We start from the raw sequence: 24,890 nt of genomic DNA, 5'->3' as shown, positions 1-24,890 counted from the left end.
AGTTATTGGCATAGACGCGGAGAGTGTGTGTTCGTATGAGGCTCTCTTTTCTAATATGGATGTCACGACTACAAAACGCTGCTGGTTATATCCACACGCGCGTCGCACAAACGGGATCTAGGGCAGTGCTAATTCAAAGCCGTCTTTAGAGTCATTTAGCGGTGGAATGCTCGGTTGCGCGCTCGCCTTAACGGCCGCTACCGCCTGGCGTGTTTTTGTGGACGCTCCCCCCCACGCACGGTGGCCAGGCTCTCTTGATAGCCGCAGGATGGCCCCCCTCGGGACATTGTGCCCAGAGGCGCGCGCCGTTTTGGTGCACCCGCCGCGCTCCGCTGGTGCACAGTGCAGTGCACGATCGTCCCACACATACACTTGTCCTCCTTTCTCCATTGCATTCGCCACCACACACTCCTTCACTCACCGTCTCTCGCTTCTGTGACAGACCCCGCGCCCATGCGCATCCTCTTCGATCGCCGTCGAGGCCGGCGCGGTATCGCTGTCCTGCCGGCCGTTGCCGGCGCCCTCGCTGTTCTCCTGCCCCCCGCAGTCCTGGCGGCTCAGGACAGCTGCGTCAACTATGCTCAGGTTTCTGGAGACTCTTGTGTGTGCCCCGCGGGGTTTACAGAAACAGGCTCGAACGCATGCGACCTCCCCCAGTGTGGCGGTAGCCTGTACACGCCTGGGACTGTGGCGACGGGAACGTTTGGCAACGTCACAAACTGCGCGTGCTCGGACGGCTGGACGGGACCGTCATGTACAGGTGGGTTGTGGACAGGTCGTGCTCCTTGGTGGGTGGGGGTGGTTAAAGCTGACCATGCAAGTGTGCAAGTCGTCGGACGCATGCTCGGTCTCGATCCAAAACTACCTCAACTCGTCGACCGCGCTGGCCAACAGCGCCCTCAACACCAGCATGATGTGCTCGAGCGTCCCGACAGTGTACGCGGCAAGCCACATGTCTTGTGCTGTCAACGTGCCCCTCCTCCAAACCCTGTTCCCGGGCACGTCGACATTGACCATCTCGCGCTTCCTGAATGCGTCCCGTACACCCGGCGGCACCACGGCCCTGCAGCAAGCCGGCATCGCTGGCGGTGACAATGTCATCTGGGCCCAACTCTGGTACGAGGATGTCGAGCAGTTTTACTGCACGGCGTCGTCGTGTGTCCAGACCGTCTCCTCGACCGGGTCCGGAACGACCAACTCGTCAGACTGGAACTGCCCCACTCTCAACTGTACTTGCCGGCCTGGAACCAGCTTTTGTGGCGGGGGTGCATCCGTAAGTTGCACGCAGGCCATGGCGGCGCCAACTGACATGTACAGACCACGCAAAACCTCACCGTCGCCATTGACCCTCTCACGGGCCCGCTCACCGTCTCGTGCAACCCTGACGGAACGTGTTATTTCAAGCAGACGTTCTTGAACAACATGTTTGGCAGCGGCGGCCTCGCGTTAGACTCGTGCGTCTTTGGCGAGTGCGTTCAGCAATATGTCGTCGACCAAGCTCTGGGCATTTCAACAGCAGCCAGTTCGGGCAACCAACTCTCTGGCGGCGTTATCGCTGGTCTAGCGGTCGTGGGCGCCATCATTCTCGGTATCGTCCTGCTCGGCATCTGGGGCGTGATCGTCCGCAACAAGGCACGCAAGGTTCCCGACCAGTCGCTCGAGAAGAAGCAACACGGCGGCGTCGGCCTAGCGTGGACTGGTGTCGGGTACGAAGTGCAGCCGCACGGTCGGGGACTGTATGGTAACACTATCCGGTGGCTGCGTGGCTGGGGATCGCCCGACAAGCGCATCAAGAAGGAGGAGCAGTCCGAGGAAGAAGGCTCTGGCGTCGGTCCGAACGGCGGCAAGGTCGTGCTTCGTTCCGTGTACGGCGAGCTCCCCGCTGGCGGGTTCTGCTGCGTCCTCGGCCCCTCGGGTGCGGGCAAGTCGACGCTAGTGGACATTCTCGCCGGCAAGCGCAAGACAGGCGAGGTAGAGGGCAAGGTCGTCTATCTGTCTGACCTCAAGGACGATCACCGCGTCAAGATTGGTTATGTGGACCAGAGCGATGTCCTGTCGCCCACGTCTACCGTTCTTGAGACTCTACAGTTTGCAGCGTACCTTCGCTTGCCCGAAAACGTGTCAAAGGCCGTCAAGGACGAGCGTGCGCGCGAGGTCATGGCCCAGCTTGGCCTGTCCGACATTGCCGAGACACGCATTGGATCCGGCGAGCACCGCGGTGTCTCTGGTGGCGAGATGCGCCGTGTGTCCATCGGCATCGAGCTCGTCGCCGCTCCTGACATTTTGATTCTGGACGAGCCCACTTCGGGTCTCGACTCGGTCTCGGCGGCCCGCATCGTTCGCCTGCTCAAGTCACTCACCCAGGACCCAGCGTGCCGCACCACGATTGTCGCGTCCATCCACCAACCGTCGTCGGCCCTGTACCACTCGTTCGACCAGGTGTGTCTCCTTGCCAACGGAACCCAGCTCTACTTTGGCCCAGGCGGTAACACCCCGGCCGAGTTTTTTGCCGCTCAAGGTCGCCCCTGTCCTCCGGGCTACAACATCGCTGATCATCTTTTGGAAGTGGCCGCTGAGCGTCCGGCAGGCTTGCACTCTGGCCAGGCGTCTGTGGTCCCCACCAACAGCCGGCCATCGCCCGAGGCATCTGGAGCCGCGTCCAAGATGCAGTCCGAGGAATCGGTACACCGCGGCTTGACCGAGAAGAGCAGCCACGAGGAAAGCCACACGCATCACCGCACCCACAGTTTGAGGCGGACGCTGTCGACTGGAAGGGAGGTGGACCTCGCCTTTATTGCTTCAGAGAACAAGAAGGAGTCGCGCAGCTGGATACCCAAGAGCCACTGCGCCACGACGCTTCTGACCCAGATCCAGGTCTTGGGCGGCCGTGAATGGCGCAACCTCAAGCGCGACAAGACGCTCCTCATCGCCCACCTTGTCGTCGCGTGCGTTCTCGGCTGCTTCGCTGGCGGCCTGTACTTCAACATCAACCTCACCATTGCCGGCTTCCAGAATCTCGTCGGCTCCATGTTCTTCCTCGGTGCCCTGATCTTGTTCACCTCGTTCAGCGCGCTCAATAACGTCCAGGACATCCGACCACTGTACCTCCGCGAGCACGATGCCGGTTTCTACTCGCCCACTGCCTGGCTCATTGCGCGTTTCCTCTACGACCTCCTGCCCCTCCGTCTCATCCCGTCCATCATCGTCAGCACAATCGTCTACTTTATGGTCGGCCTCAACCGCGAGCCCGCGCTGTTCTTCAAGTTCCTGCTCGTCATTCTCGAGTTTACAGTCGTGGCAACCCTGTACAACTTCCTCCTCGGTGTCGTGTTTGCGCACATGGGCGTCGCCATGCTCACTAGCGCACTGTTCGTCATGGCCAACTTGGTCTATGCTGGCTTCTTCATCAACCTCATGCAGATCCCGCCGGTTCTGCGCTGGGTCCACTACATCATGCCCCTGCCGTATACGCTGGAGGCGCTCACAGTCAACGCGGTTGGCGCAGGCCTGCAGATCATCGACGTTTTGGTGAGTTATTTCGTGGAGACCTCCCTCTCTCTCTGTCATTTGCTGACCTTTGCAGAACGGCGTCTCCATCCAGATTGGCGCCGTCGTCATCATGAACACATTGTTCGGCTTCGAGGCTAAGAACTACTTTAGAAACGTCCTCATTCTCGCCGGCTTTATCATCGGTATCGCCATCCTCCTGATGGTCAGCACCGTCTCCTTTTTGCGGCAGAGGAGGTGATTATGGGACATTGCAGGCGTTGCGCTTTGGTTTGGTTTGGTTTGGTTTGTTCGTCGTCCATTGAAGAAACTGTGTCTCTCCCCATCGCCCTCCTCCTCTTCCTCGGTCAGCGCTCATGTAGCCTGGATAGCCTTGGGGGCCCATGAGTGTGACGGACAGTCTCGCAGTTTCGTAGCTGGTCTATATTTCATGTTTTCCTTTCCACAGAGGCACATAATGTATTGTTTGCAAAAGCGTACTTCCTGACAGAGACAACAAAACGCCACTCTTGGACTCGCATCCTCAGGACACTCAGACTGACACTCAGACTTGCTTTCCGGTCAGAAATACACTGTACACTGTGGCTAATCGACAAGATGACTGCCTGGGTGGCGGACCGTGTGTTTGCCGACTGCTGACGACCTCGGTTTAGCAGATTGCCATATCCCCTCCCCCCCCACATGTGGTGGTTGCTGCCTCGTGCTGGCTTCTTCATACATACATTCAAGTCCTCTCTCCATGGTACAGTGCCTCCAACTTCACCTCATCCTGCTCTTACACACGGCCCTTGCCCTCTCGTCCAGTCAACCCATGCCGCCCATGTAGTTTAACGGTTTACGGCGATGTCGGTTCCGTCACCTAGTAGTAGCGTGCCAGTCGTCAGCCACTCACACGACAACGCGTTTCACAGCCACCAACCTTGTCATTCGTCTTGGCGACCCCCTTGCATTCAATGGCCTCGGGGACGGGGTTGGGCAGGGATGGAGGCCCGCTGAAGGTCGCGCGCTGGCATGTTCAGTTCTGGCTCTATTTCACACTCCACACTCCACACTCCACTAGCTCTGCGCCACTCACCCGGGCAAAGAACGGACGGGGCTGGAAACCCGGCTCGTCAAAGTCAAAGTCCCAGGGGTGCGGGTCGAGCTGGTCGAGGAAGGTCTTGAGACGGGATATCTTGGTGGGTTTGGGAGGGTTTGGAGTCGGGTGCGCGCCCATGTTGAGACTCATCGCTGGGCAGGCTTGGGGACGAGGAGTGTTGTGACGGAAGAACGAGCAATGTTATGTACTGTGACACACCGCCAGAAGCAACCGCGCTGGCGTATTTTGGTATGGCACGACTAGCTGCATGTGGGTGTACCTGAGTAAGATCCGCAGTCACCCGTTCTCGTGTGCTGAGAGACGACAGATAGCCTATGGCCGTTGCCGACATCACATGCACATTTGGTATCCCAGTCGACAAGAATCGGGGTTCGGTCGCGCGGCTACTGATCATGGAAGATACGCAGTCGGGCTCCTGATCGCCACTTTCAGCCCGACCACGGGGCCACAGCGCTCGGCCATCACTTTGTCTTGTTCATGCTTGAATGTCTTGACTGCCCCGAGTGCATCCGACACGGAACATACTGACCCAGCGGGTGCCTTCGGTGCATGCATGCGTAGGTGTGCGGTTGCTTAACCATCAAGAGGCCAAGAGTCAAGACTTTCAGCTGTGACGGGCATGGCTTGTGGCAGCCGTGACGTGGGAATGACACACTGTGGCTTTTACCAACGTGCCAAGTGACTGTTTCCATTTGCCGCTTTGCCGCTCATTTACCTGCTACAAGACCTCCATCTCATTACACCGAATACAATTGTCCAGAACCTTACGCAACCCACTCCTGCTCCCTGCCCCACTCCATAACCGCAGCGGCACTGCCCAGCTCCACTTTACTCTTTGCCCTTGATCCCCGAGACGACGAATTAGGAGCCAGACCCATTGCCAAAGTGTTCTCAACGATGCAGAGCATTCCCCACGCAGCCTCGGCGCGGGCGCGAATAACCTCCTTCTTGGCCGCGGCCGAGTTCCTGGGTGCTGCTGCCGTGGCAGTGCTTCCACGACGAGCGTAAGGTTTGCGCAGAGATGGCGTGGAGCGGAGAAGACGCTTGGCGAGGTAATGCAGCCACATGACGTTTGTTGCTGGGTGGAAGCCGGTCCATGGGTCTGACGAGGTAGATGTGGATGCGTCGTTGGTCAACGTGTCACGCATTGCGCGGTAGACGTCCCACTGGTCGCCCACACCTTCGTACACTTCCTTGGGGAGGTGGGTGAACACTGCTCCCTTCCCTGGAAGGTCTAAGCGGGAGAGTCCAAAGTCGATAACCGCAGTGCGGACGGCAGTGGCCTCGGGATCGAGATAGTTCTTCACTGGCGCGGGGGGTTGGGCGTCGACGGAAGTGACAAGGATCTGGCCTTCGTGGAGGTCACGGTGCTAGATGTTAGCTTGCACCGTCCGGGTTTAAGCTCACCTCAAACTGCGTCCACTGCTCTGCCCTGGCCAACGCGTCGGCTACTTGCCAAAACACGGCTGCGGCCTGGACCCAACCGCGAGATTGCTCAAACTTGAAAGACTCCAGGTCCACGCCACCGTTGGGCAGGATAATGAGCGCGTAGAGTTGAGTTGAGGGGAAGGTGACTGCGGTTAGCCTCGTTCACGACTCCATCGCTCACCTGGCCTGGTGCTTTCTGACCCATTCTCCTCCTTGAACTGGTCCCACTGGTCCAGCAACACCTGTGGGTATGCTCCCTCGACGACAAAGGCACTGACAGGTTAGCCAAGCATCGAGGGCGATTCGGGCCAAAACCTACCCCAAAAAGTCCACAAATCCGCCACCGGGCACGCCGGCCATCCGCCGGGTCATTTCAATCTCGCGGACAACGTCAGGAATCTCGGAGCAGTCGGGCAGCTCGACATCGAACTCTGCGTTGTCACCGAGGAGAGGGATGACCTTGACAACGACTGCGGTGTCTTCGGCGCCGACAGTAAACACCTCCGAGTAGGATGCCTCGCCGTACTTGCGAATGGTGGTGTCGGTCCCGCGGAGCAAGGGAGTAAACTCGGTGTGGACGAAGAACTTGTCAAAGGGGATCCGTTCAGAGATGGTGCATACAGCGAGCAGGTCATCGAGTGGCGAGGCGGTGGAAGGCTGTTCTTTTGCCTTCTTCTTTTCTTCTTCGTCCTCGAGCGACACCTTGGCAAGACGCGCGGTGAGATCGTTGGCGGCAACGTGACTGCGGAGAGTGGTTGGCGGTATAGCATGGCGCAAGCGGCCGCGCACCATGCTTCCAGGGACACTAGTGCGACCAGGTGAAGACGATGGAGAACGAGGGATAACCACTCGACGAGTACGCCTCGCAGTGACGTTCTTCAAGAACACCACTTCGTCGTCGTCGGAGGAAGGCGGTTTGCGTGTGATGGCCTTGACAACCCTGGACGGGCCCAGGACCGCCCTGGTTGACTGGACCGCGGCAGCTTTGGGCTTGAGTGGCGAGTCGAATGTCTTGAGTGCCTTGAGCGGTGTATCGGGAGCACTGTAGAGGATGCGCCGAGCAATCGTGTCTTGGGACGGCTTGGCCTTGAGCGGCTGGCGCTTCACTGGCAGCGGCGAGTCAGCGGGACCTGCTGCAGTAGTGGTTGGGCGTTCGGGTGTAATGTCGGCATGTATGTTGATGATGCGCTGAGCGTTAGCATGGTACGGGCACAGTCTTTAGCCTACACTCTGTTTCTTGCCATATGTTGTGACCTGCTAGTTAGCATGACGCACTCAGTGTCGTCGGGACAATCGGGACTGATCATACCTTCTTGGTCTGTGATAGAAATCAGTCGCCTGAGCTTGGAACACATTCCAGAAATGTGGGACTCACCCTTGCGCCCAGAGCGGACATGGGGGACAGTATGTGCGAATGCAAGAGTGCCGAGCTCGGTATGCGTGTGAAGAAGAGTGTATAAAAAGGCTGTATGTATGGAGGTCAACATGCAATGCATCAATGTTTGGTCCGCACGTGGTCGTGACTGGACTTGAGCGGGACGGCACCCAAAGAGGATTTGCTCCCGTCACGCACCAGAGAGTGTTTACGCCCAACTCGTCATCTCTCCCTCTCTCTCTCCATCTCTATTCACATCTATCTCTCCCCTCTCTCTGCTCTCTTTGAGACACCTGTCACCCCCCGCCCCTCGCCGTCCCCCCTCGACAACCCCTCGACAACCTTCGGCCACATTCTCACAAGCCTGCACCATGGCCACCGGTTCGGCCGCCTGGCCCACAGTATCAGACTTTACGTTTGATCTGTCCGAGCGCCTCCGCGCCGCCGCACGCTCCAGCCTCGCCGAGCTCGAGGCAAGCATCAACCGCGACGGATACGACTGGCTTGAAGACTATATCGACAACATCCAGGTGCAGGGCCGCAGGTGGGTACCACCAGCTTTACCACCCCACCCGGTCCATGTTTACTGACTTTCAGGGCACCCATCGCCGACCTCATCAAGACCCCCTCGCGTACCGCGACGGCCAAGAAGACCCGTGGCGCTACTACTGCCCAGAAGACTCGCCAGGAGCAGATCCGTCTCTTCAACGCTCAACTCTCCCCACTTGCTGCCAAGTCTCCCGACGTTGTAAGTCTGATCAAAAGCGTAACGCCCGCTGAGGTGCGCGCCTGATTTTCCTTCCGCGTGTTGACGTAACGCCACAGGGTCGCCAGCCGTTCTCGCCACTGCAGGTCCAGTCGCTCAACGCTTTGACGCAGTCACCAACACCGCGCTCGCCGCTCGTTCCCAAGGGCGCCGCAACGCTCAAGCCGGCGGCCAAGTCCAAGCCCACCAGGGCGACCAAGGCTGCCGCTGATGAAGCCCCCAAGGCAGAGCCCAAGAAGCGCGGCAGGCCCAAGAAGAAGGCCGATAGCTTGAAGGAGAACGAGAGCGTGCCTTCGACGCCTTCGTCGTCACGCCAGCTCCGTGGCCCAGCCCCCAAGGCGGTCTCCCCTGTTCCTACGCCCGTCAAGTCGCCTGTCAAGAAGGTTGCACGCAGCCCCCTCAAGGAGATTCACTTGCCCGTACCCGAGCCTGAGCCTGAGCCGATGGAGATTGAGGAGGAGGAGGAGCAGGAAGAGGAGCAGGAAGAAGAAGAGGAGGAAGAGGAGGAGCAGGAAGAGGTTATTGAACAAGTTGAAGAGGTTGACGAGCCCATCGAAATCGACGAGCCCATCGAGGTCGACGAGGATGAAGACGAGCTGGACGACTCGATCATTGAAATCCAGCAACCCGTGTTCAAGCCCACCCCTTCCAAGCTTCCTCTTAAGAGCAAGCTTCCAACCAAGCTTCCTGTTATGGCGCGGTCACCCCTCAGGGAGGCATCGCCTAGTCCAGTCAAGGCCAGGTCGCCTATCAAGGCGATCTCTCCCGTCAAAACTGCTTCACCCGCCAAGGCCAGCTCACCAGTCAAACAGAGCTCCCCGATCAAGGCCGGCTCCCCCGCCAAATCGCCTGCCAAGTCGCCTGTCAAGGACTCAGCTTCGGTGCCCACGCGCCAGGTTCGCTCTTCATGGCTCAGCCAGGCTCTCGGCACCCGCACCGTTCCCATCAACCATGGCGAAGGCTCGAGCACTGGCACCTACCGCAAGTCGGTAGCCAGCAACTCCCAGCGTACCAGTTCCCAGTTCCAGCGCACAAGCTCCCAGTTCGACGCTCTTCACAAGAGCACCGGGCCCGGCGCACTCAAGCGCAAGTCGGAAGCCGCCGAGGAGATGGAAGAGGAGGATGTCTCCAGGCCCGTCGACAAGGACTCGAAGCGCGCCGAGAAGATGGCTCGTTTCGACCACAACGCAGCCACAGACGCTGCCACTGGGCAGCCTGCTTCCCCTGTTCGCAGCGCCGTGTTCGCGTCCCGAGCCCCCGGATCAGCCACTTCACTCCCTGCTCCCCATGCTACAACCACTCCTGCCGCATCAACTACTCGCCCAACGGCCACTTCTGTTCCTCAAGAGGCGCGGGCCCGTCACGACAAGGTCACCCGTGCTCTCGACGAACTCCGTGAGCGTACTGCTGCTGCCGCTGCCAAGCAGAAGAGCCACGCAGCGTCTCGCCTCTCGACATCGGCGCCAAAGGCTGCTACCACCGCCGTCGTTCCCACGGCCGCTCTCACTGCCAACACTTCTTCCAGCACCAGTCTTGGCGCAGGCTTCCTCCGCGGGCTGGGCAACTTTAGCTCTGGCATTTTCGGCCTCTCTGCCGAAGATGAAGCTGCTCGTCTCCACCGCGAGGCCGAGGACCGTCGTGCCCAGGAGCAGGCTGAGGCCGAGCTTGCCCGTATCATGCGCGACATGGCCGACGAGGAGCGCAAGACCGGAGTCAAGCACGTCCCTGTTTCTGAGTCTGTCGATGAGGCCAACGACATGGCTATTGTGGTCGACGATGACGATGACGACGACGAAGAGTCTGTCAACGACTCGATTACCCTTCCCGAGCTGCCCGAACCTGACTTTGGTGACGACTACGACGCGCTCCCTGTGGAAGAGGGCCCCGCGTCAGCTCTCGGTGCCCGCGGCATCGACATTGACTTTGAATCGACCACGCCCCCTTGCTCGCCTCCTCCACGTGCTGTCCGCTCCATCCGTGCTCCCGAGATTGTCATCTCGCCGCCTCCCAGGGCCAAGGCCTCAGTGGCCAAGGTGTCAGCAAAGACAACCATGACTGCTCCTGTCCGCACCAAGTTTGAGCCTGTCCGCCCGCCGACTGCCTCGTCCAACGAGGACGACGACGCCGACGATGAGGACATGCTCGACGATGACATGCCCATGACCAAGGGCAAGCAGCCTCGCTCACGTCTCATGTCGAGCACGGCCAGCGGCATGTCGACCTCGACTACCGGCTCCATGACCATGTCCCGCTCGAGCACTGGAATTCTGTCCCAGGCTGAACGTATGGCCGCCAAGTCTCTCGGCGTCAAGCCGGCTACTGGTGCCGTCAAGAGCGTCCAGCGTGCCGCGGAGGCTGCCAAGAAGGAGCAGGCTGCTGCGGACCGCAAGGCCGCCCTTCGCGAGCAGATTGAGCGCCGTCGCCTCGAGGACAAGAAGCGCAAGGAGCGTGAGGAGCGCGCCGCCGCCGAAGAGGAGCGTAAGCGCAAGGCCGCCGAAGCCGAGGAGAAGCGTCGTCGCTGGGCCGAGGCGGAGAAGAACCGCAAGGAGCGCGAGGAGCGTATGGAGCGTCTCCAGAAAGAAAAGGCGGCACGCGAGGAGCGTGAGGCCGCTGAGGCGCGGGCCAAGGCTGCCGAGGAGGAGGCTATCCGCAAGCGCAAGATGGCTCTGAACAAGACGCCCACTATCAAGCGTATTGGCCAGCCTGCTCCTGCTCCTGGCACTAAGGGCAAGGAACCCCTCCGCCCAGCCAAGTCTGCCACCAACCTGACCGCCAGCGCCAGCTCGTCGCAGGGTGCCGCCGCGTCCAAGATGGGCCCCACGTCGTTCCGCACCGCCACCGCTGCCGCTGACGAGCACCGTACCCCGACCATCCAACTCGTCAACCCGACCGGCTCGAGCCGTCCCCTCGGCCCACCCTCGCGTACCTCGCACGCCCCTGCGCCCCAGCACGCTGCTGCCTCGCTCCAGCAATCGCGCATGACCCTCCAGGCCCAACTGGATGCCAAGGCCGCCGAGCAGGCCAGCGAGGACATTGTCCTCCCCGACATCGCGTCCGAGTACTCTGACTCGGACGACTCGGACCGCGAGACGGACTTCAAGCGCCCGGCCTGGGCCGAGTCCCCCGAGCTCCGTCACGCACTCGAGCAGCAGGCCCACGTCAACCCCGACGAACTGTTCGGCGCTATCCGCCCCCTCAACATGGAGGAGCTGTTCAAGGCCCGCCAGGGCAAGTTCCGCGCGCGTACCTCGTCGGCCAACTGGAGTGGCGCGGACCGCCTCACAGAGCAAGAGGAGAGGGAGTACGCCCGTCGTATGGGGTTCAAGCCCATCAATGCGCCGAGGGAGGGTGGTGGCCATGCTGGTGACCGCTAGGCCATGAGTTGGTGTGGTCGTTTTCTTGTCTCATGTCCTGCCTTTACACATACCAACCGACACACTTTTTATTGCATGTATGGAAAACGTGTCTGTCTGCAACGATTTAGTTGCTCGGAGAGCCGCCGCGGTTGTGTGCGAATTCGGAGATGTGTGATGCATTACACCGGGGTGGTACAGCGTCCTTTCCTTTGGGTTGGGGTCTGGGGTGGGATCCCCCTTTTCTGTCTTTCCGTGCAGGGGTTCAAATGCTACTGGTACAAGAAGGGTGGGAGGGAGAGGAGGAGAAGCTTGTCATCAAGCGGGGGTGAGGATGAGTGTGGGAGGAGTGTCGAGAGTGTGGTGGGGTTGCTGGGGTGGCTCGCGGGTGCCGTGTCGTGCAGAGGTACTGAACTAGGGCCTTTTGAGGTATGGGTCCGTTGGTATATCCCTTTGTTTGCTGCTGCCTTGTGCCGTTTACTTCTTTACTACGTGTTGCTACACTTTCGTCGTCTGTGGCGGGTATCACGCGGTCGGCGCTGCGGCCTCTGCCTTGTGGCGTTTCTCTCTTGCGTGGAAGACCAGCAACAGGCCCTCGTACACTGTCCACGCAATCGCTGACGAGGCGGCCTTGCGCGAGATACGCAATGATGAGCCGGCGAAGAAGCCTCTCATACCGGAATCCTGCAAACGTCAGCCTCGTGGTTGCAAGAGTTCGGATGCGGCAGGGGCGTATCTTTCCGAAGATTGATAAGATGGCGGATGTGGCACACGGACGCAGTAACCGCCGCCGCCAGAACACCCCTAAACTCATCCAAATGGGCAGCAACAGCCACTCACAGTCCAGATATGTCCAATCGCCCGACGGATATTGGGGTTCTCCTTGGGCGCTACTTGCATGCGCGTCTTGACACAGTCTGCCGGCGAAGTGAGGACTGTAGCGAGCATGGCAGCGGTCACGGCGCTTCCCGAGTGCAATGCCGCGTTGGGAACCGCCAGGTCGGGGCGGAGTGTCAATGCTTGGCCTGGGGAGTTTAGCTCTCGGGCTTGGAGGGTAACAACACTGGTAATGACAACGGCAGTATGCGTAGTCTGGCCACCCCAGCTGGAGCCGCCGGCTCGCCCATTCCATGCCATGCCCGAAGTTTAAAGTGACTCACTTGCAAGCTCCTTGCACTTTTCGTAAATGACGACATAGAGACCCGCGTACGGAGCATCGCGGACTGCCGTCGCTGTAAAGCCCTGGAAGAGACCGCGCACGCCGGCGGTAGCGAAGAGATTGCGCAGGGCTCCTCCCAAGGAGCGGTACTCGTTGTAGGCATTGGACTGGGAGTCAGCTTCGTTTCAATCTGAGGCGAGCGTACAGCTGAATTGCCGCGCGAGCTGCCAGCAGGCTGCGGCAGCTCCTAGCCGTCCACCAACTGACAACTCCGTCACCCCCCTTTCCTCCGTCCTCCTCCGTGACTCACCTCGTACCGCGCCTTGATCACGGTGATAGGGTTGAGCACAAAGCCAACACTTGTGCGCGCAACAGCACCCGCTACCAAGTTGCCGCCCGAGGACAACTTGGTCAGTGCGCTCCGCTGTTTGCCATCTTTCGAAGTCGTCTCGACCGTCGTGGCAAACATTGGCATCTTGGCCATTTCGTAGCGGAACGAAGACAGCATGTAAAAGTACATGGCGACGCCCGGGACGTTTCTGCAACAGGTCAGTCACCACACACTCGGCCCGCCATGGTGTTTATACTCACCGTGCAATTGTCGGCACTGTTCCGCGCCAGAGACCGAAGATGCCATCGTCGCGGAGCACTTGACGGACGACAGGGAGAAGGCGGTGTCTGGAGATGAGTCAGTTAATGGTCAATGGCATCTGGCTGTCATACAGACTGCTCGTGATGAGCAGCCAGGACGGTCTGACACTCGGTGCCCAACACGAGCAGACAGCCATGAGCAGCGCTCCACCTGCACCACATACCGCTTCTGCCCATTAACAGTGCCCTGCTGTTGGAGTCGCGTCTTGAGCAGATCGAGAGGCTGGAGACACACCGCCGATGTGAGTCCTGAAAGTCCACCAGACATGAGGTGGTGCTGGGCCTTCAGCTGGGCCTTCGACATGGGCTCCGCTGGTGAGGCGACGGTGGGCGAAGCGTTCACAGCTGCAGCAACGACGGGCACGGCCATGCTCGCGATAGGCGGCTGGGCGCTGGCAGATGGCGCCGCCATGGAGGTCGGCGAGGTGGGAAGGGGGGAGGGGGGAGGGGGAGAAGAGAAAAGGGTGGGCGATGGCGAGAGATGTTGGGAGACGTCACTTTTGGAAGATGTTGGATGGAAAGGTCAGATCATTAGCCGAACCGCGAAGTCTAAAATGTCGACTCCTGTGCGTCCGGCCATTTCGTCATCGTCCATTACTCAACACCCTAAAGCCATGCAATGAGCTTCCAGGTGCGTCCCCGTGCTCGGCAGCAAGCAGCTCACCCCCATCGCAGGACAGGAGCGCACAGAGCGTCCAGAGCCTCCTCGCCCTCCTCCGTGAGACGCAGGAGGGCACAGACGACGACATTCCACCCACCACCACCTCGGGGCCGACGAGGGCAGCGACGGGCGGACCTTCCACTGGAGCAACATTTGGCCGCCGACCCAGTTCGTCAGCGGCAACATCCCAGCCGCAGCCGCGTGTATCGAGCGGCACAGGTGGAGCCGGCGCTCAAGGAGGTGGTGGACCGGTGCCGTCGTCAAGCATGCTTTCCTCACTGCTTGCCCAGTTGAGCGATCACCCAGGCGTCCCCACGCCTCCAACGACCTCCACCGCCGCTGCCCAAAATCAGCCCCGCCCCTCGCGGCCCGGCGCTAGCTCAGCGTTTGACGGTCGCCGCGGGCATGTTGACCTCTTCGGCCCTGTAGGTCAGACACCTGGTCCGTCAAAGGCATGGGAACCCGCCGGCGTGCGCCGTGTGTCTGGTGATGGGATGGTGACGAGCGGCGCGGCGAGTGTCCGCGATCAGCGGCCTGGTCCGACGTCGGCTTTGGGCAACGCAGAAGCTGAGGCCATGGTCGCGGTATCGGCGACAGCAGTGGATAAGGGCAAACGCAAAGCCGACGAGCTGGACGATAACAAGGCTACATGGAGCTTTACGCGCTGCCTGCCCGTCATCACTGATTTGCTGCGAGACGACGACTTTGTCCGCGAGCTCAGGAAGGTGTGTGTGTGTGGTCTGATTCCCACAGCAGCGGGCGCTGTGCTGACAGGACCGCAGATGAAGTCCGACCAGGATGCACTGGAACGCCGCCTGTGGGCGCGCATGGAGAAGATCAAGGCTGATCACGGACGCAAGACCGCGCCTGAGCGCGAGATGTGGGTGCATGCGCGACTTCACCCGCTGACATTGCAGCGCCAAGATCACACGCAAGACAGTACCAGCCGACAAGCAGGCTGTGGGTATCCCCTTCCTACCGATTACAGGACAGGATCAGCAGAGATACTGACCCCACAGCAATGGGCTCGAGAACTCAAGAAAGAGCTCGACACCTTCTTCCGCACCCACGTTCTCCCCACTCAGGATGGACTGATAGCTCGCCAACGTGCGAGGCTGGTAGAGCTCGACGTCCCCGGACTGGGAGACGACAACGACGCTTCAGCACTCGACAGGGAGGCAAGGACGAGGGAGAAGGGCCGCGTGAAACGTATAATGGACGTGTTGGACGGAGCGATCGCCGACGCGTGAGCCGCCGTCGCTACCTTTGTTATTTTTCTCCCTTCGTTTGCTGGGGCTCAGTAGACTCCACCACATTAGACTTTCTCGCTCTCGCTCGTATCTATTGACCCAGATGCATGTACAACAAGCCGGAGGTCCGCCGGCGCGGGCGTGTGATGGTACGCCGTCTAGTTTTCCCTCCACTGCCAGGAGCAGCCGACGCACTTGCTGAAGAGGGTGTCAGCTGTTGCGTTGCGTATGTAGCACGAGTGGCCAGCTGCTGGCTGCCGCAGGGCTCTTTCGCTGCAGCAGCGTCTGTCAAGAGTTTCTAGCGCGCCTCGGCGAGCATGGCTCCCGAGGAGTGGATACTCATTGACCTGCTGAATGGAATTCAACTCAACGGCAGGTCGGCAGGGTGCAAGCAACCCTTCAACACAGCAGATGAGAAGTGGAGAGGCAACAGCTGCCAGCTAATATTGGCAGCATGTAGCTGGGCATCTAACCACGGTCCACATCCCTCCCCTGATATCTCAGTCGCACTCACTAGAACGTCGTCATCGGCTCGTCTGCCGATCGGATCTGAAGCTGACGGAAGTAGGCGCGGCGCGAGTCGTCGCACTTGGGGCAGTCGACTGTAGGGGAGCAAGTGGACAGGGGAAGGGGCCAAGGCGAGGAGGCGGCAAATGTCGGAGAAGGTCGACGTGAGGTTGCGAGTGGAGGTGACCGAGAACGACAAGGACAAAGGATTGAAGTTGGGCACGACGAGAGCAGGCAAGGCAAGGAAGGAGTTATCAGCACAGATCTTCAGCGACTCCCAGCAACGAGGCCTCATCCCCGTCCCAGCTCGATGCGTCGACACGCCGTTCAAGCAACTCGCAACTCACTGTCGGTCTGGTCGACATTGGCCCAAGCCTCGTCACCGCCGAGCACGTCGTCGACCTGCTTACGCGACAAGTGCGTGCGCATGCTGATTTGCTGCGTGATGATCCACTTGTACGGGCATGTGGGGCAGATCCTGGCAAAGGTGAGCGGTGGACTCGCGAACATGAATGAAGTTGAGGGCTGAAAGGCGGGGACGCCTGCAGCGCAAGCGAGCGAGCGACCAGCTGGCATCCCAGGTGACAGTGAACCAACATGGCATGTGCGCCTTTGTCTCACTGATATCGACATTCGCGCAGTCTTGGCGTAACTGTCGAGCCCAACTCATGCGTGGATGTGGAGGGTGACCAGGCAGGCAGCACCGTCCAACAGCTGCTCCAGCTCCCAACGCCCTCCCTCCGAGCCGAGCCAGTTCGCTGCCAGAGCATCACACGTACCAGCACTTGTCCGGAGTGTCGTCGCCGTCGCCGATGGTGAGGTTGTTGGCGCAGTACGGGCAAAAGAGCATGGTGTAGGCGGATGAGTAACAACAACAAGAAGTCGCACATTCAATTTGCCGCCCAAAAGCGACCACCCCGTCCAAAATCTCCAGGTCCCTCTTTCCCCGCCTCCACCCCCAAGTTGACCCAGCGGACCCAACGTCCGACTGTCAACTGTACATTGTCCCATCGGGAATCGCGTCGCCATGAGCTCGTCAACGCCGCTCACACTCAAGCCAGCGACTCCGACGCCGGCAGCGAAGAAGGCTGTGCCCACGCGGGCACAGCTTGCGCCGTGGGACTTCGACTACAGGTCCGCACCAGACGGCAAGGACGCCAACTTGTTGATCATGTTCCATGGCCTGGGTGAGTCTGAGGGAGACCGTGGAGATAGTCGTGCGCGATGCTTCGTACCCCCGGTCATAGGTCTGAGCTATGGAACTCAGCTGTGACGTAGAGCTCTATGAATTGGCCGGAGGAGCGACGAGCACGAGCGCAAGCCAGCTGTTCGAGCAACGGCAGCTGACATCCGCCAGGCGACACCAAAGCCGCATTTGCAGGACTGGGTAAGCAACTCAACCTGCCTTCAACCGCTGTGCTCTCATTACAAGCTCCCAATGTGTGAGTTGCAAGCTTCTGCCGCAGTGTCGGGGGGACGGAGATGACTCGAAGGCTATGGGGCTGGTGATCGATCAAATAACGCGCAGCCCCCCAAGTCTCAGTCGCCCTCCCTCCCCTCTTCCCTCTCGCTCTCTTCCTCCTTCTCCTATCTCCTAGCCCCTTACACCATCACGACTCAACGTCAGCTACAGCGATATCTCCGGTACCAGCCAGCTGACACCCATCACAGCATCCCCCTCCTCGACGGCGCGTACACGTGGTACAACACCTTTGACCCAATGTTCAACCCCCTGCCGCACCCGGACCCGTCGCCGACGCTCCCGGCGCTGCGCAAGCTCCTCACAACGCTCATAACTGTGCTGGGGTGGCGGGCGGAACAGATCCACCTGTTCGGATGGGGCCAGGGCGGGACGATGGCGCTCGAGCTCGCGCTGGCCGTGGGCCGTACCCCGCTCCAGTTCAAGCTCACCGTCACGGAGCAGTCAGCACAGCCGAAAGAGGTCGCCGTCGAGGCCAAGCGGCTGGGATCGGCCGTGTCGGTGTGTGCGGGGCTGGAATCGTTCCCCTCTGCAGCTATACATGCCCCCACGCCCGTACTGTGGTTTATGCGCTCGCCAAAGCCGCAGCAGGAGACGGGGCTCAAGCGCGCGTTCACGACGATGGAAGTCGCCAAGGGGAGCGGGCAGGGCGAGGACATGCCCCGCGGCAGACCCGAGTGGGAGCCCATCATGCGCTTCTGGGGCCAGGTGCTCGCTAGGGGAGACGAGGGGTGGAAGGGCGATGGCGAGGTGTACGAGGTCGTCAAGGAGTAGGGCAGCAATTTCCGCCACCGCCATTAGCATATAGATAGAGACATGACATCTTGAACACTTGACACATGGGCTGCATTCCTTCTTGGAGTGTGTACAACTGTTTCTGCGCGGCTACAACTTTCTCCTCGCCGCACATCCTCCTTCATCTCGTAGCGTTAAAAGGCATTGGGGTAGGGGGGTAAAAAGTGTACACAAGAAAGCGCTGCTTGTATGGTCGCGCGGGTTAGGTCGGTCGTGGCACCATATGGTTGGTTGCCTGTTTTGTATGGGTTTTCTGGTCTTTTTCGTGGGCTGTGTGTATTTTCGAGATTTTTGCAAAAAGTACGTCGCACCGGATCTCCGGTCGTATAGGTATGTGTTGACATGAATAAAGTCGATGGCTCAGACGTGGAGCGAGCGACCCATGTTGACCGCGGCGAGTCTGTCGGCCTTGCCGAACGAGCCATACTGGGGGTTGTGGTGGCTAAAGGCCGGCCTGGCGGGCCTGGTCGTTCCCAAGGTTGACGGCTGCGTCTTGAGAGGAATCTTTGACTGCGACTTCTTAGTGGGCAGCGGCTTGATGGTGCGGGTGTTTACGAGCTGGAGGGGCTTGAGAGGTGCCATGCGGCGCAGAGGAGACTGGTGATCGCCGCTGCCGTTGCTCAGAACACGGACCAGGGGAACGCTGCCCTGGTAAGTGTTCAGGTTGAGAGGTGAGCCAGAGCTGTCGACGTGCACGTGCATGGCGGTACGGGGCCTGGTGGTGGGGCGAGTGGGGTTCCTGGCGCCGAGGGTGGACTTGGACCTGTCCTTCTTAGGGGTAAACATGAGGGCCTCGTCCTCGTCCTCGGGTTCAGACTGGGGCTTAGGCGCTTGGTTCGCGGGCATGGTGCGGACGTCTGTATCCTCGACATCGACATCGGACTTCAAGTGGCGCTGGGAAGCGACCTTGGACTCGGGCTTCTGGGCGCTGAAGCAGATAAACGAAGGCAGCGTCTCGGAACGGGTCATCTTGGGCCTCTCTGTGGGGAACCGAGTCTCAGTGGCGGAGGCGAGGGGTGGAGGCGAGATCGCAATCTCAGCAGCATCGCTTGGACGACGGCGACCCCAGCCGAGGGCGCGACGACGGGCCGAGGATGTCACTTGGGAGCGGACCGAAGTGTCGCACGAGTCGTCGTCGCCGGATGCATCCTCGGTCGCTGTGGGGGAGGTGACTTGAGACGGGGGCAGAGCGTCACGGGCAAACTCGGCAAGCAAAGCAGAGTGTGGCATGTCGTCGTCCCCAGTGGAGGCGCGCTTGTTCTGGTACCTCGTCGCCAGCGGAGGGATCGGAAGACCGTAGGGCGCGACCGCAGCGCGAGAGTTGCCCAAAGAACGGACGTGGCGCTGGACTGGCTTGTGCTGGACCTCCTCGAGGGGCTTATACATGGCCTGGGACTTGGCGATAAATGCGGCAATGTCATCCTGCGTCATGGGCTTTGCCAAGTCTGCTGGGTTAAGACCGTCGTGGTTTCTGTACCCACCCATCGTGGAACGTTCAGACTCGATAGAAGTGTCGGCCCAGTCAGCCTTGCCACCAGCGATTGCCTCGGCTTCCTCGCGCTTCCAGCGGCCCAACGACGTGTCGGCCTCCTGGGAAAGCTCAAAGCTGTCATTAACCTCCCACACCTGGGCCTGCTGAGGCACGGGGGCGCGGTAGGCCTTGGGAAGTGGCGGCATTTGGCGGAGCGTCGCGAGCGAGTCTTCCTCCTTGATGGTCGGCTGGACCTGGACGCCGCTGGCAACCGACGACTTTTGGCGGGAGTGGCCAATGCTGAGCGCAGCAGGGAGTCCCAGGACACCGCCGTGCTTGTATCCCATGTCCACGGAGAAGAAGGAGGATGCATCAGTCGAGGTGCACGCCGAGGTGAGGCCTGGAGTCTCTTCATCTTGAGAGTCAAAGTTGAGCGGCGCGGGACGGCGGCGGTGCTTGGCTTCGCGAGGACGGAAAGGTCCAGGAAGCGATGCGCCAGTGCGATGCTTGGGAATATACGACGGCACGAGGAGGTCGGCCACGGCCATGTCGCCCTTGAGGGTCGGCGAGCCGACCTGGGGGTTGTGCTTGACTGCCGTGTCCTCCTCGCTGGAGAGGCTGATTGCGGACATGTGGCGAATACCCTTGAGGAAAAAGTCTTTAGCAGCAGCCTCCAGACGAGTGTCCGAAGGACCACCAAAGATCGACTCGCCCTCCGTCGAGCCGTCGTAGCCGCCCTCCATGGTAGACGCGTACGAGTGGCGCTCACGACCACCCATCTGGGACTGCCAAGTCTCATCGGCTGGCGACGCTTCAATGGAGGTGAGCTGTACGCCCTGGTCGCGCTCAAACATGCGGTCACCGAGACCTGGACGACCAAGGTGGGCAATAGAGGCCATGCTCGAGGACGTGGACATGTTAGAGGACGTGCTGATACCCCGCGACCGCCAGTCAGAACGGCCGATACCACTGTCGGTCGTTGTCGAGCCACCACTGACGTTGCGCCTGCCATAGTGCGACGGGCGACGGTGAGGGTGCCTGCTAAGTGGAGGACCGCCGTGGGTGAACGAGATGTCTGCGTGGTTGAGCGACTCAAACGACGCAAACGACTCGGAACGCTGGTTGGGATTGAAGTTGAATGAGACCTCGCTCTCTCCCATGGACTGGAAGGAAGGGAAGGAGGGGAGAGGCGGCAGCGGAATGAGTGGCGGTGGAGCGCCGACGAAGGCAAAGTTGTGTTCAAACGCATTGGTCCAGTCCGAGCGAATGTCAATCGGCGCACCGAGACTCGAGATGGACGCAAAGCTAATGTCGGACAACGACTTTTCGTGCGACTGCCCTCCACCGTAGCGTCGACCAACAGGCGGAGGAGGAAGCGCATATGGTGGGGCATTGCGCTGACCGGAACGCGTCTGAGCGACAAACTCTTGGAACGCCGGCTGGCCTCTGAATGGGGACGGCGATCTGTGCTTGTGGTCACCGGGCGAGTCGAGAATCTCCAACGAGTCGTCGGGGTCAAACTTGGGCACCTGGGGAGCATGCTGCTTGAGCGGCGATGGGTCGACCTTGGCGGTCTGAGCATGCTGGAGAGCGCTCATGAAGCTGGCTCGCTGCGTGCCAGTGTTGAGACGCGCATACTCGCCGGTAAAGTCGAACGACTGGCGGTTGTCGGTGTCTGTGTTGTCTTGGGCACGCGAGGTCTGTCGGCGGTGAGCATGACGGTCGACCTTGCGGTTGGCAGGTGGAGGCGGTGGAAGACCGAGGGAGTACGGGTGAGCTTTGAGGTGGCGATCGTCATATACCTCGAGCGAGTGGTTGGACGATGTAGCCTCGGACGGGGCCTGGAGCTCGATGGCAACCTCGCCACTGGTGGCACTGGAGAGGGACGAGCAGTACGACTTGGGACCCCAAGGCGAGAGGTGAGCAGGCGAAATTGGCAAGTGACCGAACTTGAGTGGTGACTTTTGGGCCGGCACAGGTGGAACGGGCGAGGCTGGCGATGACGGGGCAAAGATGTTGCGCATGCCCTTCTTCACCATGCTGGTAACCGGGGTCTTGGTGCCGATGCGGGCCGAAGGCGGCGTGGAAGGAGCCTTGGCCTCGGGAGACTTTGTGACGGGGGACTTTGAACCAGCCTTGGGAGAACCGGACTCCGCCTGGAACACACGTGAGAGCGCACCGCGCTTGCGAGGGCTGTTGTTGGCACTGAGGGGGCTCTTGGTAGCGTTCTTGACATGCTTGCTGCCGAGAATGGCGGAGCGGATGCTACGGAGTGGAGTCGGGCTCGCAGCTGGATCCATGTGGGATACGATCTTGGACAACTGGCGAGTGGCAGTGGACATGTCCCGGATGGACACTGGGCCTGTCAGCCCAAAAGCACAAGGGTTCTAAACTTACCGTCAGGCTGTTGCAAGCTGCCCTCAGCGTTGAAACCAGAACTACCGAAGCGACTGTAAAAGGCAGCTGTGTCGGGACTGGTGTCGGAACCTGGCTCCAGTTGGTTCTCTGAGAGGACAGAGAGGTGCTTCTCCTTGCCAGCAGGACTAAACGCAGCGTTACCAAAGCGACTGTGGACTTCAACCGAGTGGGGAGTTCCATCGTCGAAGCTCGCCTGGTCCCTCCTGGGGGTGGACTGCCGCTTGCCCGACGAGGCCAAGTGGAATTCGGCGAGGCTCTCCTTGATGTCGAAACCAAATAAGCCCGAGAGGCTCTTGCGCTGGGGTAACGAGCGGCGGCTGCTGCCAGTTCCGACACTGGCCGATGACCAGGACTTGGCTGCCATAAACGGCGAGTTAGGGTCGACAAATGGGCTCGAGAGCACAGGGTCGAGGTCGGTCGATGGCTTGGTGACGTGCAGAGTTGGTAGGCGGGGTGCAGGGGTAACACGTTGCGGGGTGCCTCCCAGGGCTGTGGGAGGTGGGGTAATGTCCTGCGACGACGTTTGCGTAGCTGATGGTGAGCTCCAAGAAACAACAGGGCGGTGAAGCTCACATGTGCGGTCAAACGTCTGCCTCTTCTTCTTGAGGGTAAGGATGCTCCAGACCCTGGACATTGTCTTGTCCTTCTTGAGAGTCTCTTTGGGAGCAGCAGCTTCCGTGAGCTCTGCAATACGCTTAACCGTTCCCAGAGACGAGACACGTGGTGGAATGTCAAGTGCGGGTTCGTCTTGGGCGAAGGTCGACTGAAGTTCAAACTCGGGAACAGCATAGTTGCTCAAGCTGCGACATAAGCTGGCATCCCGACGTAATGTACTCACCTCGCCACCCAGGATTCGTCACTTTCGAGACTGTCAGAAGTGCGGTCGCAGTCGGTCGTGGTGGTGGGGGTTGGGCGGCGTTCAGCCTGAAGAGCCTTGACGGTGGGGTCAGGCTGAGCAACGGCAAACGGGCGCGCGACGATGTGTGCTGCACCCTCTCCTGGATGCCCAAATGGATCGGGTCCGCAACTGGGGCGCTGCTTGTTCTCGGGCTCAACGGAGCGGACATGGGGACGAAGCCAGCTACGTGACTTGGTACCCGATGTTGGCTGGGATGCCACTGCCACAGTTTCGGTGACGGTGGGAGGGCTGGCCCGGGCGCGGCCAAACATACTGGCGAGGCCTTTGCGAACTTTGGGTTGTGGCTTGCCATTGAGGGTGGTGTCGCGGAATCCGCGGGGGTCTGCGCGGAGGAGGAAAGTGGAAGGAATCTTGCGGAGAGAGTTCTTGAAACCAGCCGTGGACGACGGAGCGTCCGGTGTCTTGCCAGCTGGTTCTGGAGCGAGATGGTGCCCTCGGGCACTCCAGGTGGTCATGGCGAGAATCGTGTTGTGAGTCGTGGACGAGGGGGGTGTTTACCGCGCGCGCAGAAGGCTGAGCGGGGTGAGGATCGTCTGTGTTGGGGTCGTAAAAGGATCTTCAGAGTAAACAAGACGAGCTAAGGAGGTCTTGGTGGGGAATCGTGGGGGGTGCCACTCTCAACCGAGGAGAGTGGGTGCGTGAGGGTCGTGGAGGTCGTTAAAAGTCGTAGCAAGGTATCGTGTATAGTTAACTCATTCACGAAGACATGACAGCAACATGTGGTTGCTGTGGGGGCCGTTCTAGGCTATGTGTCGTTGTGAAGGAGGTGAAATGTGAAGAGGTGAGAGGCCCCAGCGCCCGTCTCAAAAGGCCGTGGCAACTATGATCAGCGCCTGCAACTGGTAACCAAGTTGTGTTGTGCTCACTGGGTTGGTGTTGGGAGTGAGCCCACAAGTGTTGGTTGTGACCAAGCAGGCTCTGGCTTGGGTATAGGTATGATAAGTCGATAGTGAGTGTCGACCGGAAGAGGGAATTGGGTAGGTATAGGGTGGGTGACAAAGGGCACCGCAGGCTGGGGTGGGTAGTAGGTGGCGCAGCGGTGGCGTCGAGCAGTGGTAGGAGAGTGTGGGTGAAGGGGAGAGGTCGTGCTAGCAATGAAAGCTAGCAGGTTGTCGTTGAAGAGGTCGTGAATAGAGTGGTCGGTAGCTGGCTGTTGATGGTGAGTAAGAGCTGACTAACGTTGACGAAGAGGTAAAAGTCGAAAAGAAAGTTAGAAATCAGCCGCGCCAGGTTCCCCCGCCCGAACTGTGACAGCCCCAGTCGGCGTGACGAGTGCGCTCTGTGGCGTGCGCTACGGCGGGCGGCCTTTTGTGGGTGGACATATGCCCACCTACAGCACGGCCAGCACGGCCAGCACATGCATGCAAGCACGCACAACACACAATGGAGGCCACGCTCTACCCCGGCGGTCAGTCCAAGCGTGCTTGTGCGTGCTCGTGCACCCCCAGCGCACGGTGCACGACCCCGACACGCCGCCAAACATTACCAGCGCCACCTGACCTGCCAGCGCTCGAGCGTCCAGCTAGCTCGTCGAGGCTCGTGCGGCCAGAACCCTCACAGGCGTCGAGCGTGACTGTCCAAGACCTTTCACAGCTGCGAGACACGAAACGGGCCAGATGGGCAGACCAGGATAAAAACAAACGATAGGGAGCATCGGTTCACATATGGCGGACCGAGGAGAGACAGGGCTGTCTGTGACGTTGGCGTACATGGCGTGCCAGGGAGAGGGTTCATCTCCCATCAAGCCTTGGCGTCGGGCAGCTCATGTCGTCGGTCGAGAGCGCGCACATTGTACTGTAGATCGTCTCTCTCTGGGCTGGCCGCTCTTTGGTTTCGGGGCCGAGCAATGGCCGCGGCCGGTATAGGCGTGTGCACACCAGGCGCCGCGTACGTCCCATGTATAGAGGGCACCTTGTCACACTCCTGTAAAGGGTTTGGAACGGTGGGCTGTGCCCAACGTTAGGCTATACGAGGTATGCATGTGGTCCCAAACTCCAAGGTCAGAGATTGTGCACACTGCATGGCAACACCTTTGGAGAGAGCTGGACATT

At 60.1% G+C, this 24,890-nt stretch overlaps 9 protein-coding genes across 9 annotated transcripts; 4 read left to right on the top strand and 5 right to left on the bottom strand.

Annotated features, from left to right (window-relative positions):
- Positions 1-453: 453 nt before the first annotated feature.
- Positions 454-3,748, top strand: EHS24_000109 (uncharacterized protein; the record flags this gene model as incomplete). Its single annotated transcript, XM_028615948.1, has 4 exons — positions 454-760; positions 822-1,273; positions 1,318-3,528; positions 3,584-3,748. 4 exons carry the CDS (start codon positions 454-456, stop codon positions 3,746-3,748), a joined length of 3,135 nt encoding a protein of 1,044 aa, XP_028479805.1.
- Positions 3,749-4,342: 594 nt separating this feature from the next.
- EHS24_000108 (uncharacterized protein) lies at positions 4,343-4,735 on the bottom strand (the record flags this gene model as incomplete). The annotated part of the gene is made up of 3 exons (XM_028615947.1): positions 4,343-4,366; positions 4,427-4,513; positions 4,583-4,735. The coding sequence occupies 3 exons, from the start codon at positions 4,733-4,735 to the stop codon at positions 4,343-4,345; spliced, it is 264 nt and encodes an 87-aa protein (XP_028479804.1).
- A 635-nt stretch (positions 4,736-5,370) lies between these two features.
- Positions 5,371-7,430, bottom strand: EHS24_000107 (uncharacterized protein; the record flags this gene model as incomplete). The annotated part of the gene is made up of 7 exons (XM_028615946.1): positions 5,371-5,952; positions 6,014-6,072; positions 6,216-6,307; positions 6,354-7,222; positions 7,262-7,288; positions 7,344-7,352; positions 7,410-7,430. The coding sequence occupies 7 exons, from the start codon at positions 7,428-7,430 to the stop codon at positions 5,371-5,373; spliced, it is 1,659 nt and encodes a 552-aa protein (XP_028479803.1).
- Positions 7,431-7,780: 350 nt separating this feature from the next.
- Positions 7,781-11,549, top strand: EHS24_000106 (uncharacterized protein; the record flags this gene model as incomplete). The annotated part of the gene is made up of 3 exons (XM_028615945.1): positions 7,781-7,953; positions 8,007-8,157; positions 8,235-11,549. The coding sequence occupies 3 exons, from the start codon at positions 7,781-7,783 to the stop codon at positions 11,547-11,549; spliced, it is 3,639 nt and encodes a 1,212-aa protein (XP_028479802.1).
- A 504-nt stretch (positions 11,550-12,053) lies between these two features.
- EHS24_000105 (uncharacterized protein) lies at positions 12,054-13,708 on the bottom strand (the record flags this gene model as incomplete). Its single annotated transcript, XM_028615944.1, has 6 exons — positions 12,054-12,212; positions 12,369-12,547; positions 12,689-12,854; positions 12,998-13,226; positions 13,279-13,365; positions 13,503-13,708. The coding sequence occupies 6 exons, from the start codon at positions 13,706-13,708 to the stop codon at positions 12,054-12,056; spliced, it is 1,026 nt and encodes a 341-aa protein (XP_028479801.1).
- Positions 13,709-13,957: 249 nt separating this feature from the next.
- Positions 13,958-15,249, top strand: EHS24_000104 (uncharacterized protein; the record flags this gene model as incomplete). The annotated part of the gene is made up of 5 exons (XM_028615943.1): positions 13,958-13,969; positions 14,014-14,724; positions 14,782-14,879; positions 14,917-14,959; positions 15,019-15,249. The coding sequence occupies 5 exons, from the start codon at positions 13,958-13,960 to the stop codon at positions 15,247-15,249; spliced, it is 1,095 nt and encodes a 364-aa protein (XP_028479800.1).
- Positions 15,250-15,407: 158 nt separating this feature from the next.
- On the bottom strand, positions 15,408-16,606 carry RPC11 (RNA polymerase III C11 subunit; the record flags this gene model as incomplete). Its single annotated transcript, XM_028615942.1, has 4 exons — positions 15,408-15,447; positions 15,764-15,851; positions 16,104-16,234; positions 16,536-16,606. 4 exons carry the CDS (start codon positions 16,604-16,606, stop codon positions 15,408-15,410), a joined length of 330 nt encoding a protein of 109 aa, XP_028479799.1.
- A 177-nt stretch (positions 16,607-16,783) lies between these two features.
- On the top strand, positions 16,784-18,010 carry EHS24_000102 (uncharacterized protein; the record flags this gene model as incomplete). The annotated part of the gene is made up of 3 exons (XM_028615941.1): positions 16,784-16,943; positions 17,114-17,198; positions 17,428-18,010. The coding sequence occupies 3 exons, from the start codon at positions 16,784-16,786 to the stop codon at positions 18,008-18,010; spliced, it is 828 nt and encodes a 275-aa protein (XP_028479798.1).
- Positions 18,011-18,391: 381 nt separating this feature from the next.
- EHS24_000101 (uncharacterized protein) lies at positions 18,392-23,294 on the bottom strand (the record flags this gene model as incomplete). The annotated part of the gene is made up of 4 exons (XM_028615940.1): positions 18,392-21,858; positions 21,900-22,451; positions 22,494-22,720; positions 22,759-23,294. The coding sequence occupies 4 exons, from the start codon at positions 23,292-23,294 to the stop codon at positions 18,392-18,394; spliced, it is 4,782 nt and encodes a 1,593-aa protein (XP_028479797.1).
- Between the last annotated feature and the right edge of the window lie 1,596 nt (positions 23,295-24,890).

The sequence above is a fragment of the Apiotrichum porosum genome (assembly GCF_003942205.1).
Source record: "Apiotrichum porosum strain DSM 27194 chromosome Unknown scaffold_1, whole genome shotgun sequence".
In the NCBI taxonomy this organism is placed as follows: Eukaryota; Fungi; Basidiomycota; class Tremellomycetes; order Trichosporonales; family Trichosporonaceae; genus Apiotrichum; species Apiotrichum porosum.
This window is presented reverse-complemented; position numbering and strand designations above follow the sequence as displayed.